Source organism: Anomaloglossus baeobatrachus, chromosome 7 (genome assembly GCF_048569485.1).
Source record: "Anomaloglossus baeobatrachus isolate aAnoBae1 chromosome 7, aAnoBae1.hap1, whole genome shotgun sequence".
Taxonomy (NCBI): domain Eukaryota; kingdom Metazoa; phylum Chordata; class Amphibia; order Anura; family Aromobatidae; genus Anomaloglossus; species Anomaloglossus baeobatrachus.
The window spans coordinates 55,595,770-55,609,984 of NC_134359.1; the positions used below are offsets into that span (position 1 = coordinate 55,595,770).

The 14,215-nt window shown below is 53.0% G+C and overlaps 2 protein-coding genes across 2 annotated transcripts in view; both read left to right on the forward strand.

Moving 5' to 3' along the window:
* Positions 1-3,171, forward strand: part of LOC142246616 (E3 ubiquitin-protein ligase ubr3-like) — a 64,626-nt gene extending 61,455 nt beyond the window's left edge. Inside the window, exon 3 of the mRNA XM_075319686.1 lies at positions 3,110-3,171. Coding sequence (XP_075175801.1) covers positions 3,110-3,171 — 62 coding nt within the window. The remainder of the gene's footprint in view (positions 1-3,109) is intronic.
* Positions 3,172-3,186: 15 nt separating this feature from the next.
* Positions 3,187-14,215, forward strand: part of UBR3 (ubiquitin protein ligase E3 component n-recognin 3) — a gene marked incomplete at its 5' end in the record, with an annotated part of 224,320 nt that continues 213,291 nt past the window's right edge. Inside the window, one exon of the mRNA XM_075319687.1 lies at positions 3,187-3,379. Coding sequence (XP_075175802.1) covers positions 3,187-3,379 — 193 coding nt within the window. The remainder of the gene's footprint in view (positions 3,380-14,215) is intronic.

Sequence of the window (14,215 nt, forward strand, 5' to 3'; positions counted from 1 at the left end):
CGGCCTCCACCGTATCCGCAGTTCACATCCCCGGCGTAGAAAACTGGGAAGCAGACTTCCTCAGCCGCCAGGGCATGGACGCAGGGGAATGGTCCCTTCACCCGGACGTGTTTCAGGAAATCTGTAGCCGCTGGGGAAGGCCGGACGTCGACCTAATGGCGTCCAGGCACAACAACAAGGTCCCAACCTTCATAGCACGGTCTCGCGATCACAGAGCTCTGGCGGCAGACGCCTTAGTGCAAGATTGGTCGCAGTTCCGGCTCCCTTATGTGTTTCCACCTCTGGCACTCTTGCCCAGAGTGCTACGCAAGATCAGATCCGACTGCAGCCGCGTCATACTCGTCGCCCCAGACTGGCCACGGAGGGCGTGGTATCCGGATCTGTGGCATCTCACGGTCGGCCAACCGTCGGCACTACCAGACCGACCAGACTTACTGTCCCAAGGGCCGTTTTTCCATCGGAATTCTGCGGCCCTGAACCTGACTGTGTGGCCATTGAGTCCTGGATCCTAGGGTCTTCAGGATTATCCCAAGGGGTCGTTGCCACCATGAGACAGGCTAGGAAGCCCACGTCCGCTAAGATCTACCACAGAACGTGGAGGATATTCTTATCCTGGTGCTCTGCTCAGGGAGTGTCTCCCTGGCCTTTTGCATTGCCTACCTTTCTTTCTTTCCTACAATCTGGGTTAGAAAAAGGTTTGTCGCTCGGCTCCCTTAAAGGGCAAGTCTCGGCGCTATCCGTCTTTTTTCAAAAGCGTCTAGCACGACTTCCTAAGGTGCGCACGTTCCTGCAGGGGGTTTGTCATATTGTACCCCCGTACAAGCGGCCGTTAGATCCATGGGATCTGAACAGGGTACTAGTTGCCCTCCAGAAGCCGCCCTTCGAGCCTCTGAGGGAGGTTTCACTTTCTAGACTATCACAGAAAGTGGCTTTTCTGGTAGCGATCACATCTCTTCGGAGAGTGTCTGAGCTAGCAGCGCTGTCATCCAAGGCTCTTTTCCTGGTCTTCCACCAGGACAAGGTAGTGCTGCGCCCCATTCAGGAGTTTCTCCCGAAGGTGGTATCCTCTTTTCATCTTAATCAGGATATCTCTTTGCCTTCTTTTTGTCCTCATGCAGTTCATCGGTATGAGAAGGATTTACATTTGTTAGATCTGGTGAGAGCACTCAGAATCTACATTTCCCGCACGGCGCCCCTGCGCCGCTCCGATGCACTCTTTGTCCTTGTCGCTGGTAAGCGCAAAGGGTCGCAGGCTTCCAAAGCCACCCTGGCTCGATGGATCAAAGAACCAATTCTTGAAGCCTACCGTTCTGCTGGGCTTCCGGTTCCATCAGGGCTGAAGGCCCATTCTACCAGAGCCGTGGGTGCGTCCTGGGCATTACGACACCAGGCTACGGCTCAACAGGTGTGCCAGGCAGCTACCTGGTCGAGTCTGCACACTTTCACCAAACATTATCAGGTGCATACCTATGCTTCGGCGGACGCCAGCCTAGGTAGAAGAGTCCTGCAGGCGGCAGTTGCCTCCCCGTAGGGGAGGGCTGTCTTCGCAGCTCTAACATGAGGTATTTCTTTACCCACCCAGGGACAGCTTTTGGACGTCCCAATCGTCTGGGTCTCCCAATGGAGCGCCGAAGAAGAAGGGAATTTTGTTACTTACCGTAAATTCCTTTTCTTCTAGCTCCTATTGGGAGACCCAGCACCCGCCCTGTTGTCCTTCGGGATTTTTGGGTTTTTTCGGGTACACATGTTGTTCATGTTGAACGGTTTTTCAGTTCTCCGATGTTACTCGGAGTGAATTTGTTTAACCAAGTTATTGGCTTTCCTCCTTCTTGCTTTTGCACTAAAACTGGTGAGCCAGTGATCCCACTGGGGGTGTATAGCCAGAAGGGGAGGGGCCTTACACTTTTTAGTGTAATGCTTTGTGTGGCCTCCGGAGGCAGTAGCTATACACCCAATCGTCTGGGTCTCCCAATAGGAGCTAGAAGAAAAGGAATTTACGGTAAGTAACAAAATTCCCTTCATTCTTGCCACTCTTCCATAAAGACAAGGCAATCGGGATGAGTCAGGTAAAGTGCCAGGATTGGAGCATCTGATGGAATACACCAATTCTGGGATGCTGGAGGCTGCTATTCTTAGGCTGGGGTGGGGCCTTAACTTACAGCCAAAAATTGGAAGGCTTGTTTTGATTTTCCCAAAAGATATGTGGAAGACTCCCCAAATGTATGGAGGTAGGTGCTGAGCTCAGATGAGACCAACATTTAACTTTTTTGGCCACCAAGGTAAATGCTTCGTCTGGTGCCAAACCAACACATCTCATCACCCCAAGAACATCATCCCCACAGTGAAACGTGGTGGCAGCACCATGCTGTGGGGATGTTTTTCGTCAGCAGGGACATGGAAAAGTCGAGTCGAGTGGAAGATGAGTGGTGCGAAATGCAGAGATATTCATGAGCAAAACCTGTTTTGTCAGTGATTTGAGGCTAGGATGGAGCTTCATCTTCCAACAAGACAATGGCCCAAAGCTATGGCTAAAGCATAACTTGAGTAGTTTAAGGGAAAACGTGTAAATGAATTGGAACGGCCGAGTCACAGCCCAGATCTTAATCCAATGGACAACCTGTGGTCAGACTTGAAGATCGCTGTTCCCCAGAGGAACCCATCTAACTGGAAGAAGCTGGAGCAGTTTTACCTTTTGAAGGAATGGGCAAAAATCCCAGTGTGAAGAAATGGAAAGTTCATAGAGACTTCTCCAAAGCGACATGTAACTGTAATTGCTGCAAAAGGAGGCTCTACAAATTACTGACTTTAGAGGGCTGAATAGTTATGAACACTGAAGTTTTCAGTAATTTTGTCCTATTTGTTCTTTGCTTCATAATAAAAAGAAAAACAAATATTCATAGTTGTGGAATGTTCTTTACACGAACTGATTCAAAACATTAAATAAAAACTGAGATTCCAGGTTGCGAGGCAGCAAAACACAAAAAATGTCAGTGGGGGAAATTTTTCGCAAGGCACGGTGTATATTATTTGATAGCAAATATAGATGTATAATACCTGGATATGTCCGGTTTTTGTTTTTGTTTTTCTTTCTTTTTGTTTTTTTGCACAGTTTCCTTGGAAAATATTATAGCAGCTTCTGACCATTTTCTGGAGCGATTCTTTTTCCATTGATTTCCATTTGTGTTTTGTGTCTTTCCAGATGAAGAGAATAGTTTACACGTCGTTGTAAACTGCGGGGAAGCGTTACTGAAGAATAACACGTACTGGCCGCTAGTTAGTGATTTTATCAATATTCTCTCCCACCAAAGTGTAGCCAAGAAATTCTTAGAGGATCATGGGTTGTTAGTTACATGGATGAATTTTGTATCATTTTTTCAAGGTAGGTGATTGTCATATAAGTCTGTGCTGTGTATGTGTTTTGTATTGCTCTTCCCATGTCCCTAATTAGACCAGACATTCAAGCAATTTATTATTGGAGTTACATCTAAAATGTCACGAGATTTTCGCATTATAAACTTATATTCTTAAATAACTTTTGCAATCCTGATGAAGCTAGTGTACTTACTTTGGAACTCCTATTTCAGAATGACTGTTGAATCCTTTTGGAAAGTTTTTTTTTTTGCTTGATGTTTAAGTGTTTTATGGTTTTTGCCAAAGTCTGAGAGAGGAATGCTCATTTTATTATCAAAGTAACCCTCTATCGTAGGACTAAAAAGGGACCTTAAATTTCCCATGTGTAGTTGCCCTACCTGGTGCCTTCTACTTGCCTCATGCTATCGCCTCCACTCAGATCTGCGTTCTTTTCCTCCTTGCAAGAAGGCCTTGCATAGAAGTCTATGTTAGCCATTATTCAAGCAGTAGGAAAACAACGCAGATAGGAGTAGAGGAGGCAGCCGAAGGCAAATGGAGGTGGGGTGACTATATACCTGAGCAAATGTATAGTCACTTCAGACCCAGGATGGAGGGTTACATCGACTCTACGTAGGCTCATAAAGTGCTCATTTCTTTGTCGCTCCATTGGGAGACCCAGACAATTGGGTGTATAGCTTCTGCCTCCGGAGGCCACACAAAGTATTACACTTTAAAAAGTGTAACCCCTCCCCTCTGCCTATACACCCTCCCGTGCATCACGGGCTCCTCAGTTTTATGCTTTGTGTTGAAGGAGGCACACATTCACTCAAGCTCCCATTTTAGTCAGCAGCAGCTGCTGATTGTATCGGATGGAAGAAAAGAGGGCCCTAACAGGGCCCCCGGCATGCTCCCTTCTCACCCCACTAAGTCGGCGGTGCTGTTAAGGTTGAGGTACCCATTGCGGGTACAAAGGCTGGAGCCACATGCCGTTTTTCCTTCCCCATCCCTTAGAGGCTCTGGGAGAAGTGGGATCCTAACCGGTCACCATTCACTGGGACCGGGCTCCCTCCGCAGCCCCTGGGGGAATCTGACGGACAGGAGACTGAGTATCATCAATGACAGGCCCTGCATCTATAAGGTACTCTGTGTCCCCTTGGGGACGGTGCATGAAGCGCCTGTGTTACAGACGCTGCAGCGGCTGCTGTTTTTTTGTGACGACCGGGACTACCGCACCGACCGCGCCTGTTTGCTGGCCGCGTTATTAAATTTAGTCCCCGGCTTCTGCGGCCTAGTACCATAACTCCCGCCCCCGGGCCTGCCAGTCAGGGGTAAGGGCGGGACGGTCGACTGGACGTTGGCAGTGAGGGCTGGAGCATACTTAGGTGTTCTCCTCCCCCCTCACTGATCACTGTGGGGCACCAGATTCCCGCACTTTATTAGTCACGCCCACGGCTCCCTCCTCCCCTGAGAACTCTGGCAGCCATATTTACAATCACTTCTGCCGGTGGAGGATTTCAGAACGAGCTCTACAGCTCTGGGAGGCCCAGGCAGGGAATCTGGTGGACACACAACCGCTTTGGGCGGTCGGTAAGCCACACCGGTTACCCGGTGCTGGCCCCCCTTGGGTGCCGAAGTCTGTATATATATATATATATATATATATATATATATATATATATATATATATATATATATATATATATATATATATATATATATATATATATATATATATATATATATATATATATTTGTATACATTTTCTCTGTTCGGCCGCATTGTTTTGCTTTTGGCTATATACCCTCAGTGATCACTCTCAGAGGAGACTACAGCATGTCGTCCGCAAAGAGCAAGGGTGCCAAGGCACAGGCTTATTTTGCAACCTGTACCTCTTGTGCGGCTATGTTACCTGCAGGTTCCACCTACCCTCACTGTGTGCAATGCTCGGCCCCTGTGGCACTCACTCAGCCGGAGCCTCGGGCACTGGTGGGACCCTCGGCTCAGGTAGAACCGCCGGCTTCCACTGTCCAGGTGGCAGGGACAGAGTTTGCAGTTTTTGCTGAGAAACTCTGAGTCGCTTTCACAATCCATGGCTCAGTCTATGGACAGATGGTCTGCTAAGATACTAGAAGCCTTGCAGTCCAGATCGGTCACACAGGCCCCGGGCACTGTGAGTTCATCGCCCCCAGGCCCCTCTCGGTCGGTGCAGCAGAGTGCTCCTGGGGTGGCACCTAGGTCCCACGGGGAGGACTCCGACACGGACCGCAGTCCCAGACCGGCTAAGCGGGCTCGCTGGGAACCTTCCCCGGCTTCATCACGCTGTTCGGGGTCGCAGCATGAGGACTCTCTGGAGGATGAGGCGGAGGTCGCAGCTCAGGGCTCTGATCCTGACGTTGCGCTCAATCTTGATACACCTGAAGGGGACGCCATGGTAAATGACCTTATAGCGTCCATCAACCAGGTGCTAGATCTTTCTCCCCCAACTCCACCTATAGATGAGTCGGCTTCACAGCAGGAGAAACACCAGTTTAGGTTTCCCAAACGTACACGGAGTGCGTTTTTCGATCACTCTAACTTCAGAGATGCTGTCCAGAAGCACAGAGCATTTCCGGACAAGCGCTTTACTAAGCGCCTTAATGACACACGTTACCCCTTCCCCCCTGACGTAGTTAAGGGTTGGGCTCAGTGTCCCAAGGTGGATCCTCCAGTCTCTAGACTGGCGGCTAGATCCGTAGTATCAGTGGCAGATGGTTCATCGCTCAAGGATGCCACTGACAGGCAAATAGAGCTCCTGATGAAATCCATCTATGAAGCCATAGGCGCGTCGTTTGCTCCGGCCTTTGCAGCCGTGTGGGCACTCCAAGCTATCTCAGCTTGTCTGTCTGAGATTAATGCAGTCACACGTACCTCTGCTCCGCAAGTTGTGTCTTTGACTTCTCAGGCGTCGGCCTTTTCGTCCTACGCCATGAACGCCGTCCTGGACTCAGCGAGCCGTACAGCGGTAGCGTCCGCCAATTCGGTGGCAGTCCGCAGGGCCATGTGGCTACGCGAATGGAAGGCAGACTCTGCTTCCAAGAAGTTCTTAACCGGTTTGCCATTTTCTGGCGACCGTTTGTTTGGCGAGCAATTGGATGAAATTATTAAGCAATCCAAGGGTAAGGACTCGTCCTTACCCCAGTCCAAACCAAACAAACCTCAGCAACGAAAAATTCAATCGAGGTTTCGGTCCTTTCGGCCCTCAGCCAGGTCCCAATCCTCCACATCCAACAGGTCAGAGAAGGGACCGAGGAACTCTTCTGCATGGAGGTCTAAGTCACGTCCTCCAAAGACCGCCGGAGGCACTGCCTCCAAGGCGGCCTCCTCATGACTTTCGGCCTCCCCAAACCGCATCCTCGGTCGGTGGCAGGCTCTCCCGCTTTTGCGACGCCTGGTGGCCACATGTCCAAGACCGATGGGTGAGAGACATTCTGTTGCACGGTTACAGGATAGAGCTCAGCTCTCGTCCTCCGACTCGTTTCTTCAGAACATCTCCGCACCCCGAGCGAGCCGATGCGCTTTTTCAGGCGGTGAACACTCTGAAGGCAGAAGGAGTTGTGATTCCCGTTCCCATTCAAGAACGTGGTCGCGGTTTTTACTCCAACTTGTTCGTGGTGCCAAAAAAGGACGGATCATTCCGCCCCGTTCTGGACCTCAAACTGCTCAACAGACACGTGAGAACCAGACGGTTCCGGATGGAATCTCTCCGTTCTGTCATCGCCTCGATGTCCCAAGGAGACTTCCTAGCCTCAATCGACATCAAGGATGCTTATCTCCATGTGCCGATTGCACCAGAGCATCAACGCTTCCTGCGTTTCGCCATCGGGGACGAACACCTTCAGTTTGTGGCACTGCCTTTCGGCCTGGCGACAGCCCCACGGGTCTTCACCAAGATCATGGCATCCGTGGTGGCGGTCCTACACTCTCAGGGCCACTCGGTGATCCCTTACTTAGACGATCTCCTAGTCAAGGCACCCTCCCGGGTGGCATGTCAACCCAGCCTGACCATTGCTCTGGAGACTCTCCAGAGGTTCGGGTGGATCATCAATTTCCCAAAATCAAAATTGACACCGACCCAATCACTGACTTACCTCGGGATGGAGTTTCATACTCTCTCAGCGATAGTGAAGCTTCCGCTGGACAAACAGCGTTCGCTACAGACAGGGGTGCACTCTCTCCTTCGGACCCAGTCACACCCCTTGAGGCGCCTCATGCACTTCCTAGGGAAGATGGTGGCAGCAATGGAGGCAGTTCCCTTTGCGCAGTTTCATCTGCGTCCACTTCAATGGGACATTCTCTGCAAATGGGACAGGAGGTCGACGTCCCTAGACAGGAACGTCTCTCTTTCACTGGCAGCCAAAACCTCTCTTCAGTGGTGGCTTCTTCCCACTTCCTTGTCGAAGGGAAAATCATTCCTGCCCCCATCCTGGGCTGTGGTCACGACGGATGCGAGTCTGTCAGGGTGGGAAGCGGTCTTCCTCCACCACAGGGCTCAGGGAACCTGGACTCCGACAGAGTCCTCCCTTCAGATCAATGTTCTGGAGAAAAGGGCAGTGTATCTAGCCCTAAAGGCGTTCCATCGGTGGCTGGAGGGCAGACAGATCCGCATACAGTCGGACAACGCCACGGCGGTCGCGTACATCAACCACCAGGGCGGCACACGCAGTCGTCAGGCCTTCCAAGAAGTTCGGCGGATTCTGCTGTGGGCGGAAGCCACAGCCTCCACCATCTCCGCAGTTCACATCCCGGGCGTAGAAAACTGGGAAGCAGACTTTCTCAGTCGCCAGGGCATGGACGCAGGGGAATGGTCTCTTCACCCGGACGTGTTTCAAGAGATCTGTTGCCGCTGGGGAACGCCGGACGTCGACCTCATGGCGTCTCGGCACAACAACAAAGTCCCGGCATTCATGGCACGGTCTCAAGATCACAGAGCTCTGGCGACGGACGCATTAGTTCAGGATTGGTCGCAGTTTCGACTGCCTTATGTATTTCCTCCTCTGGCACTGCTGCCCAGAGTGTTGCGCAAGATCAGGTCCGACTGCCGCCACGCCATCCTCGTCGCTCCAGACTGGCCGAGGAGGTCGTGGTACCCGGATCTGTGGCACCTCACGGTGGGTCAACCGTGGGCACTCCCAGACCGACCAGACTTGCTGTCTCAAGGGCCATTTTTCCATCTGAATTCTGCGGCCCTCAACCTGACTGTGTGGCCATTGAGTCCTGGCTCCTAGCGTCCTCAGGGTTATCTCAAGATGTCATTGCCACTATGAGACAAGCCAGGAAACCAACGTCCGCCAAGATCTATCACAGGGCTTGGAGGATCTTCTTATCCTGGTGCTCTGATCGGGGTTTTACCCCCTGGCCGTTTGCCTTACCCACTTTTTTTTCTTTCCTTCAATCCGGAATGGATAAGGGTTTGTCTCTCGGCTCTCTCAAGGGACAAGTATCGGCGCTTTCCGTGTTTTTTCAAAAGCGTCTAGCCAGGCTTCCGCAGGTCCGCACGTTCCTGCAGGGAGTTTGCCACATAGTCCCACCTTACAAGCGTCCGCTGGAACCCTGGGATCTTAACAGGGTGCTAACGGCTCTTCAGAAAACCACCTTTCGAGCCGATGCGGGATGTCTCTCTATCACGCCTTTCGCAGAAGGTGGCCTTCCTAGTGGCAGTCACATCACTTCGGAGAGTGTCTGAGCTAGCAGCGCTGTCATGCAAAGCCCCCTTCCTGGTGTTTCACCAAGATAAGGTGGTTCTGCGTCCGGTCCCGGAATTTCTCCCTAAGGTGGTATCCCCTTTTCATCTCAATCAGGATATCTCCTTACCTTCCTTTTGCCCTCATCCAGTTCACCAATGTGAAAGGGATTTGCACTTGTTAGATCTCGTGAGAGCACTCCGGTTCTACATTTCTCGCACGGCGCCCCTGCGCCGTTCGGATGCGCTCTTTGTCCTTGTCGCTGGCCAGCGTAAGGGGTCACAGGCTTCCAAGTCAACCTTGGCTCGGTGGATCAAGGAACCGATTCTTGAAGCCTACCGTTCTTCTGGGCTTCCGATTCCTTCAGGGCTGAAGGCCCATTCTACCAGAGCCGTGGGTGCATCCTGGGCATTGCGGCACCAGGCTACGGCTCAGCAGGTGTGTCAGGCGGCTACCTGGTCGAGTCTGCACACTTTCACGAAACACTATCAGGTGCATGCCTATGCTTCGGCAGATGCCAGCCTAGGTAGGCGAGTCCTTCAGGCGGCGGTCGCCCACCTGTAAGAGGGGGCCGTTTTTCGGCTCTTTTTATCGAGGTATTCTTTACCCACCCAGGGACTGCTTTTGGACGTCCCAATTGTCTGGGTCTCCCAATGGAGCGACAAAGAAGGGAATTTTGTTTACTTACCGTAAATTCCTTTTCTTCTAGCTCCTATTGGGAGACCCAGCACCCGCCCCTGTTCCCTTCGGGCTGTTGTTCTTTTGTGTACACATGTTGTTCATGTTGAATTGTTCTTTTGGTTCATGGTTTCAGTTCTCCGAACATCCTTCGGATTGAATTTACCTTAGACCAATTTATAAGTTTCCTCCTTCCTGCTTTTGCACCAAAACTGAGGAGCCCGTGATGCACGGGAGGGTGTATAGGCAGAGGGGAGGGGTTACACTTTTTAAAGTGTAATACTTTGTGTGGCCTCCGGAGGCAGAAGCTATACACCCAATTGTCTGGGTCTCCCAATAGGAGCTAGAAGAAAAGGAATTTACGGTAAGTAAACAAAATTCCCTTCTTTGTCGCTCCATTGGGAGACCCAGCCAATTGGGTGTATAGCTTCTGCCTCTGGAGGCCACACAAAGTATTACACTTTAAAAAGTGTAACCCCTCCCCTCTGCCTATACACCCTCCCGTGCATCACGGGCTCCTCAGTTTTATGCTTTGTGTGGAAGGAGGCACACATCCACTCATGCATTCTCATATTAGTTATGTCGGTTGGAAGAAAAGAGGGCCCCCACGGGGCCCCCGGCATGTTCCCTTCTCACCCCACTACGTCGGCGGTGTTGTTAAGGTTGAGGTACCCATTGCGGGTACAAAGGCCGGAGCCTCATGCCGTCTCCTTCACAATTCCTTAGCGGCTCTGGGAGAATTGGGATCCTGAGCGGTCATCCATTTACTGGGACCGTGCTCCCTCCGCAGCCCCTGTGGGAATCTGCCGGACCGGAGTCTATTCAACCTCAGGGACCGGGCCCTGTAACTCTAAGGTACTCTGTGTCCCCATTGGGGACTGTGCAGGGAGCGCACCTTCTTCCCGGACGCTGCGGCAGCTGCTGAATTGAGAAGGCCGGCGGACTTCCGCGCCGACCGTGCCTGCTTGTCGGGTGCGGTCTCAAATTTAGTCCCCGGCTTCATCGCGGCCTAGTCGCAAAACTCCCGCCCCCGGGCCTGCCTGTCAGGGGTAAGGGCGGGACTGCCGACCTGACGTCGGATGTGAGGGCCGGAGCATCCTGTATGTTTCCTCCCCCCTCACTGATCATTGTGGGGACCCCAGATTCCCGCTCTTTCCTGGCGCCGCCCACGGCTCCACTCCTCCCCTGAGAGCTCCAGCAGCCATTTTTTGGCATTCTGCCGGTGGAGGATTCTCAGTGAAGAGCTCTGCAGCTCCTGGGGACCTAAGGCAGGGAATCTGGAGGACACACACTCCGCTTTTTAGTGGTCGGTAAGCCACACCGGTCACCCGGTGCTGGTCCCCCTAGGGTGCCGGAAACAGATACGTATTTATATATATATTTCTGTTCGGTCGGGCTGTATACCCTTTTTTGCCCATATACCCTCAGTGATCATTCTCCTAGGAGACAACAGCATGTCGTCCACAAGGAGCAAATCTGTTAAGGCACAGGTTTTTTTTGAGGCCTGTACCTCTTGTGGGGCTATGTTACCTGCGGGTTCCACCTACCCTCACTGTGAGCAATGCTCGACCCCTGTTTCGCTTGCTCAGCCGGAGCCTCGGTCACTAGTGGGCCCCTCGGCTCATGTAGACCCCCCTGCTCCCCCTGTCCAGGCGGCAGGGACAGAGTTCGCCTCTTTTGCTGAGAAACTCTCTGAGTCACTTTCACAATCCATGGCTCTGTCTATGGACAAATGGTCTGCCAAGCTGCTAGAAGCTTTGCAGTCCAGACCAGTCCTTACACAGGCCCCGGCCCCTGTTGGATCGTCGCCTCCAGGCCCCTCTCGGTCCGCGCCGCAGCGCGCTCCCAGGTTGGGCCCTAGGTCTCACGTGGAGGACTCCTGCCCGGACCACAGTCCTAGACCGGCTAAGCGGGCTCGCTGGGAATCTTCCCCGACTTCTTCACGCTGCTCGGGTTCCCAGCTTGAGGACTCGCTGGAGGACGAGGCGGACGTCGCAGCTCAGGGCTCTGACCCTGACGTTGCACTTAACCTTGATACACCTGAAGGGGACGCCTTAGTGAATGATCTTATCTCGTCCATCAACCAGGTGTTGGATCTCTCTCCCCCGCCTCCTACTGTAGAGGAGTCGGCGTCTCAGCAGGAGAAACACCAGTTTCGGTTCCCCAAACGTACACGTAGTGCGTTTTTCGATCACTCTAACTTCAGAGATGCTGTCCAGAAGCCCAGAGCGGTTCCGGACAAGCGCTTTACTAAGCGCCTCACTGACACGCGTTATCCCTTCCCCTCTGAAGTCGTTAAGGGTTGGGCTCAATGTCCCAAGGTGGATCCTCCAGTCTCTAGATTGGCGGCTAGATCTGTGGTATCGGTTGCAGATGGCTCATCGCTAAAGGATGCCACTGACAGGCAGATAGAGCTCCTGGTGAAGTCCATCTATGAAGCCACGGGCGCGTCTTTTGCCCCGGCCTTTGCAGCCGTGTGGGCACTCCAAGCTATCTCAGCTTGTCTGACTGAGATTAATGCTGTCACACGTAATTCTGCTCCGCAAGTTGCGTCTTTGACTTCTCAAGCGTCAGCTTTTTCTTCCTACGCCATGAACGTAGTCCTAGACTCTGCTAGCCGTACAGCTGTGGCATCCGCTAACTCTGTGGCAGTCCGCAGGGCCATGTGGCTGCGCGAATGGAAGGCAGACTCGGCCTCCAAGAGGTTCTTAACCGGTTTGCCATTTTCTGGCGACCGCTTGTTTGGCGAACGATTGGATGAGATTATTAAGGAATCCAAGGGAAAGGACTCCTCCTTACCCCAGTCCAAACCTAAGAGACCTCAGCAACGGAAAATACAATCGAGGTTTCGGTCCTTTCGTCCCTCCGCCAAGCCCCAATCCTCTTCGTCCAGCAGGCCGGAGAAAGGCCAGAGGAACTCCTATGCGTGGCGGTCCAAGTCACGCCCCCAAAAGGCCGCAGGAGGCACTGCCTCCAAGGCGGCCTCCTCATGACTCTCGGCATCCCCGAGCCGCATCCTCGGTCGGTGGCAGGCTCTCCCACTTTGGCGACGCCTGGTGGCCACATGTTCAAGACCGATGGGTGAGAGACATTCTGTCTCACGGTTACAGGATAGAGTTCAGCTCTCGTCCTCCGGCTCGTTTCTTCAGAACCTCTCCGCCCCCCGCTCAGGCCGACGCACTTTCGGCTTGGCGACAGCCCCACGGGTTTTCACCAAAGTCATGGCATCCGTTGTGGCGGTCCTACACTCTCAGGGCCACTCGGTGATTCCCTACTTAGACGATCTCCTAGTCAGGGCACCTTCTCGGGTGGCGTGTCAACACAGCCTTACCGTCGCTCTGGCGACTCTCCAGCAGTTCGGGTGGATCATCAACTTCCCGAAATCCAAGTTGACACCGACTCAATCACTGACTTACCTCTGGATGGAGTTTCATACACAGTCAGCGGTAGTCAAGATACCGCGGGACAAACAGCTTTCTCTGCAGGCCGGGGTGCAATCACTTCTTCGGGGTCAGTCACACCCCTTAAGGCGCCTCATGCACTTCCTGGGGAAGATGGTGGCAGCGATGGAGGCAGTGCCGTTCGCGCAATTCCATCTGCGGCCACTCCAATGGGACATTCTCCGCAAATGGGACAGGAGGTCGGCTTCCCTCGACAGGAACGTCTCTCTTTCCCTTGCAACCAAGACGTCTCTTCAGTGGTGGCTCCTTCCCAATTCTCTATCGCAGGGAAAATCCTTCCTACCCCCAACCTGGGCTGTGGTCACCACGGACGCGAGCCTTTCAGGGTGGGGAGCGGTTTTTCTCCACCACAGGGATCAGGGAACCTGGACTCCGATAGTCTTCCCTTCAGATCAATGTTCTGGAGATAAGGGCAGTGTATCTAGCCCTATTGGCTTTCCATCGGTGGCTGGAGGGCAGGCAGATCCGTATCCAGTCGGACAACGCCACTGCCGTCGCATACATCAACCACCAAGGCGGCACTCGCAGTCGTCAAGCCTTCCAGGAAGTCCGGCGGATTCTGCAGTGGGTGGAAGCCACAGCCTCCACCATCTCCGCAGTTCACATCCCGGGCGTAGAAAACTGGGAAGCAGATTTTCTCAGTCGTCAGGGCATGGATGCGGGGGAATGGTCTCTACACCCAGAAGTGTTTCGAGAGATCTGTCGCCGCTGGCGAACGCCGGACGTCGATCTCATGGCATCACGGCACAACAAAAAAGTCCTGGCATTTATGGCTCGGTCTCAGGATCACAGAGCTCTGGCGGCGGACGCGTTAGTTCAGGATTGGTCGCAGTTTCGACTGCCTTATGTGTTTCCTCCTCTGGCGATGCTGCCCAGAGTGTTACGCAAGATCCCGACTGCCGTCGCGCCATTCTCGTCGCTCCAGACTGGCCGAGGCGGTCGTGGTACCTGGATCTGTGGCATCTCATGGTGGGTCAACCGTGGGCGCTTCCAGACCGCCCAGA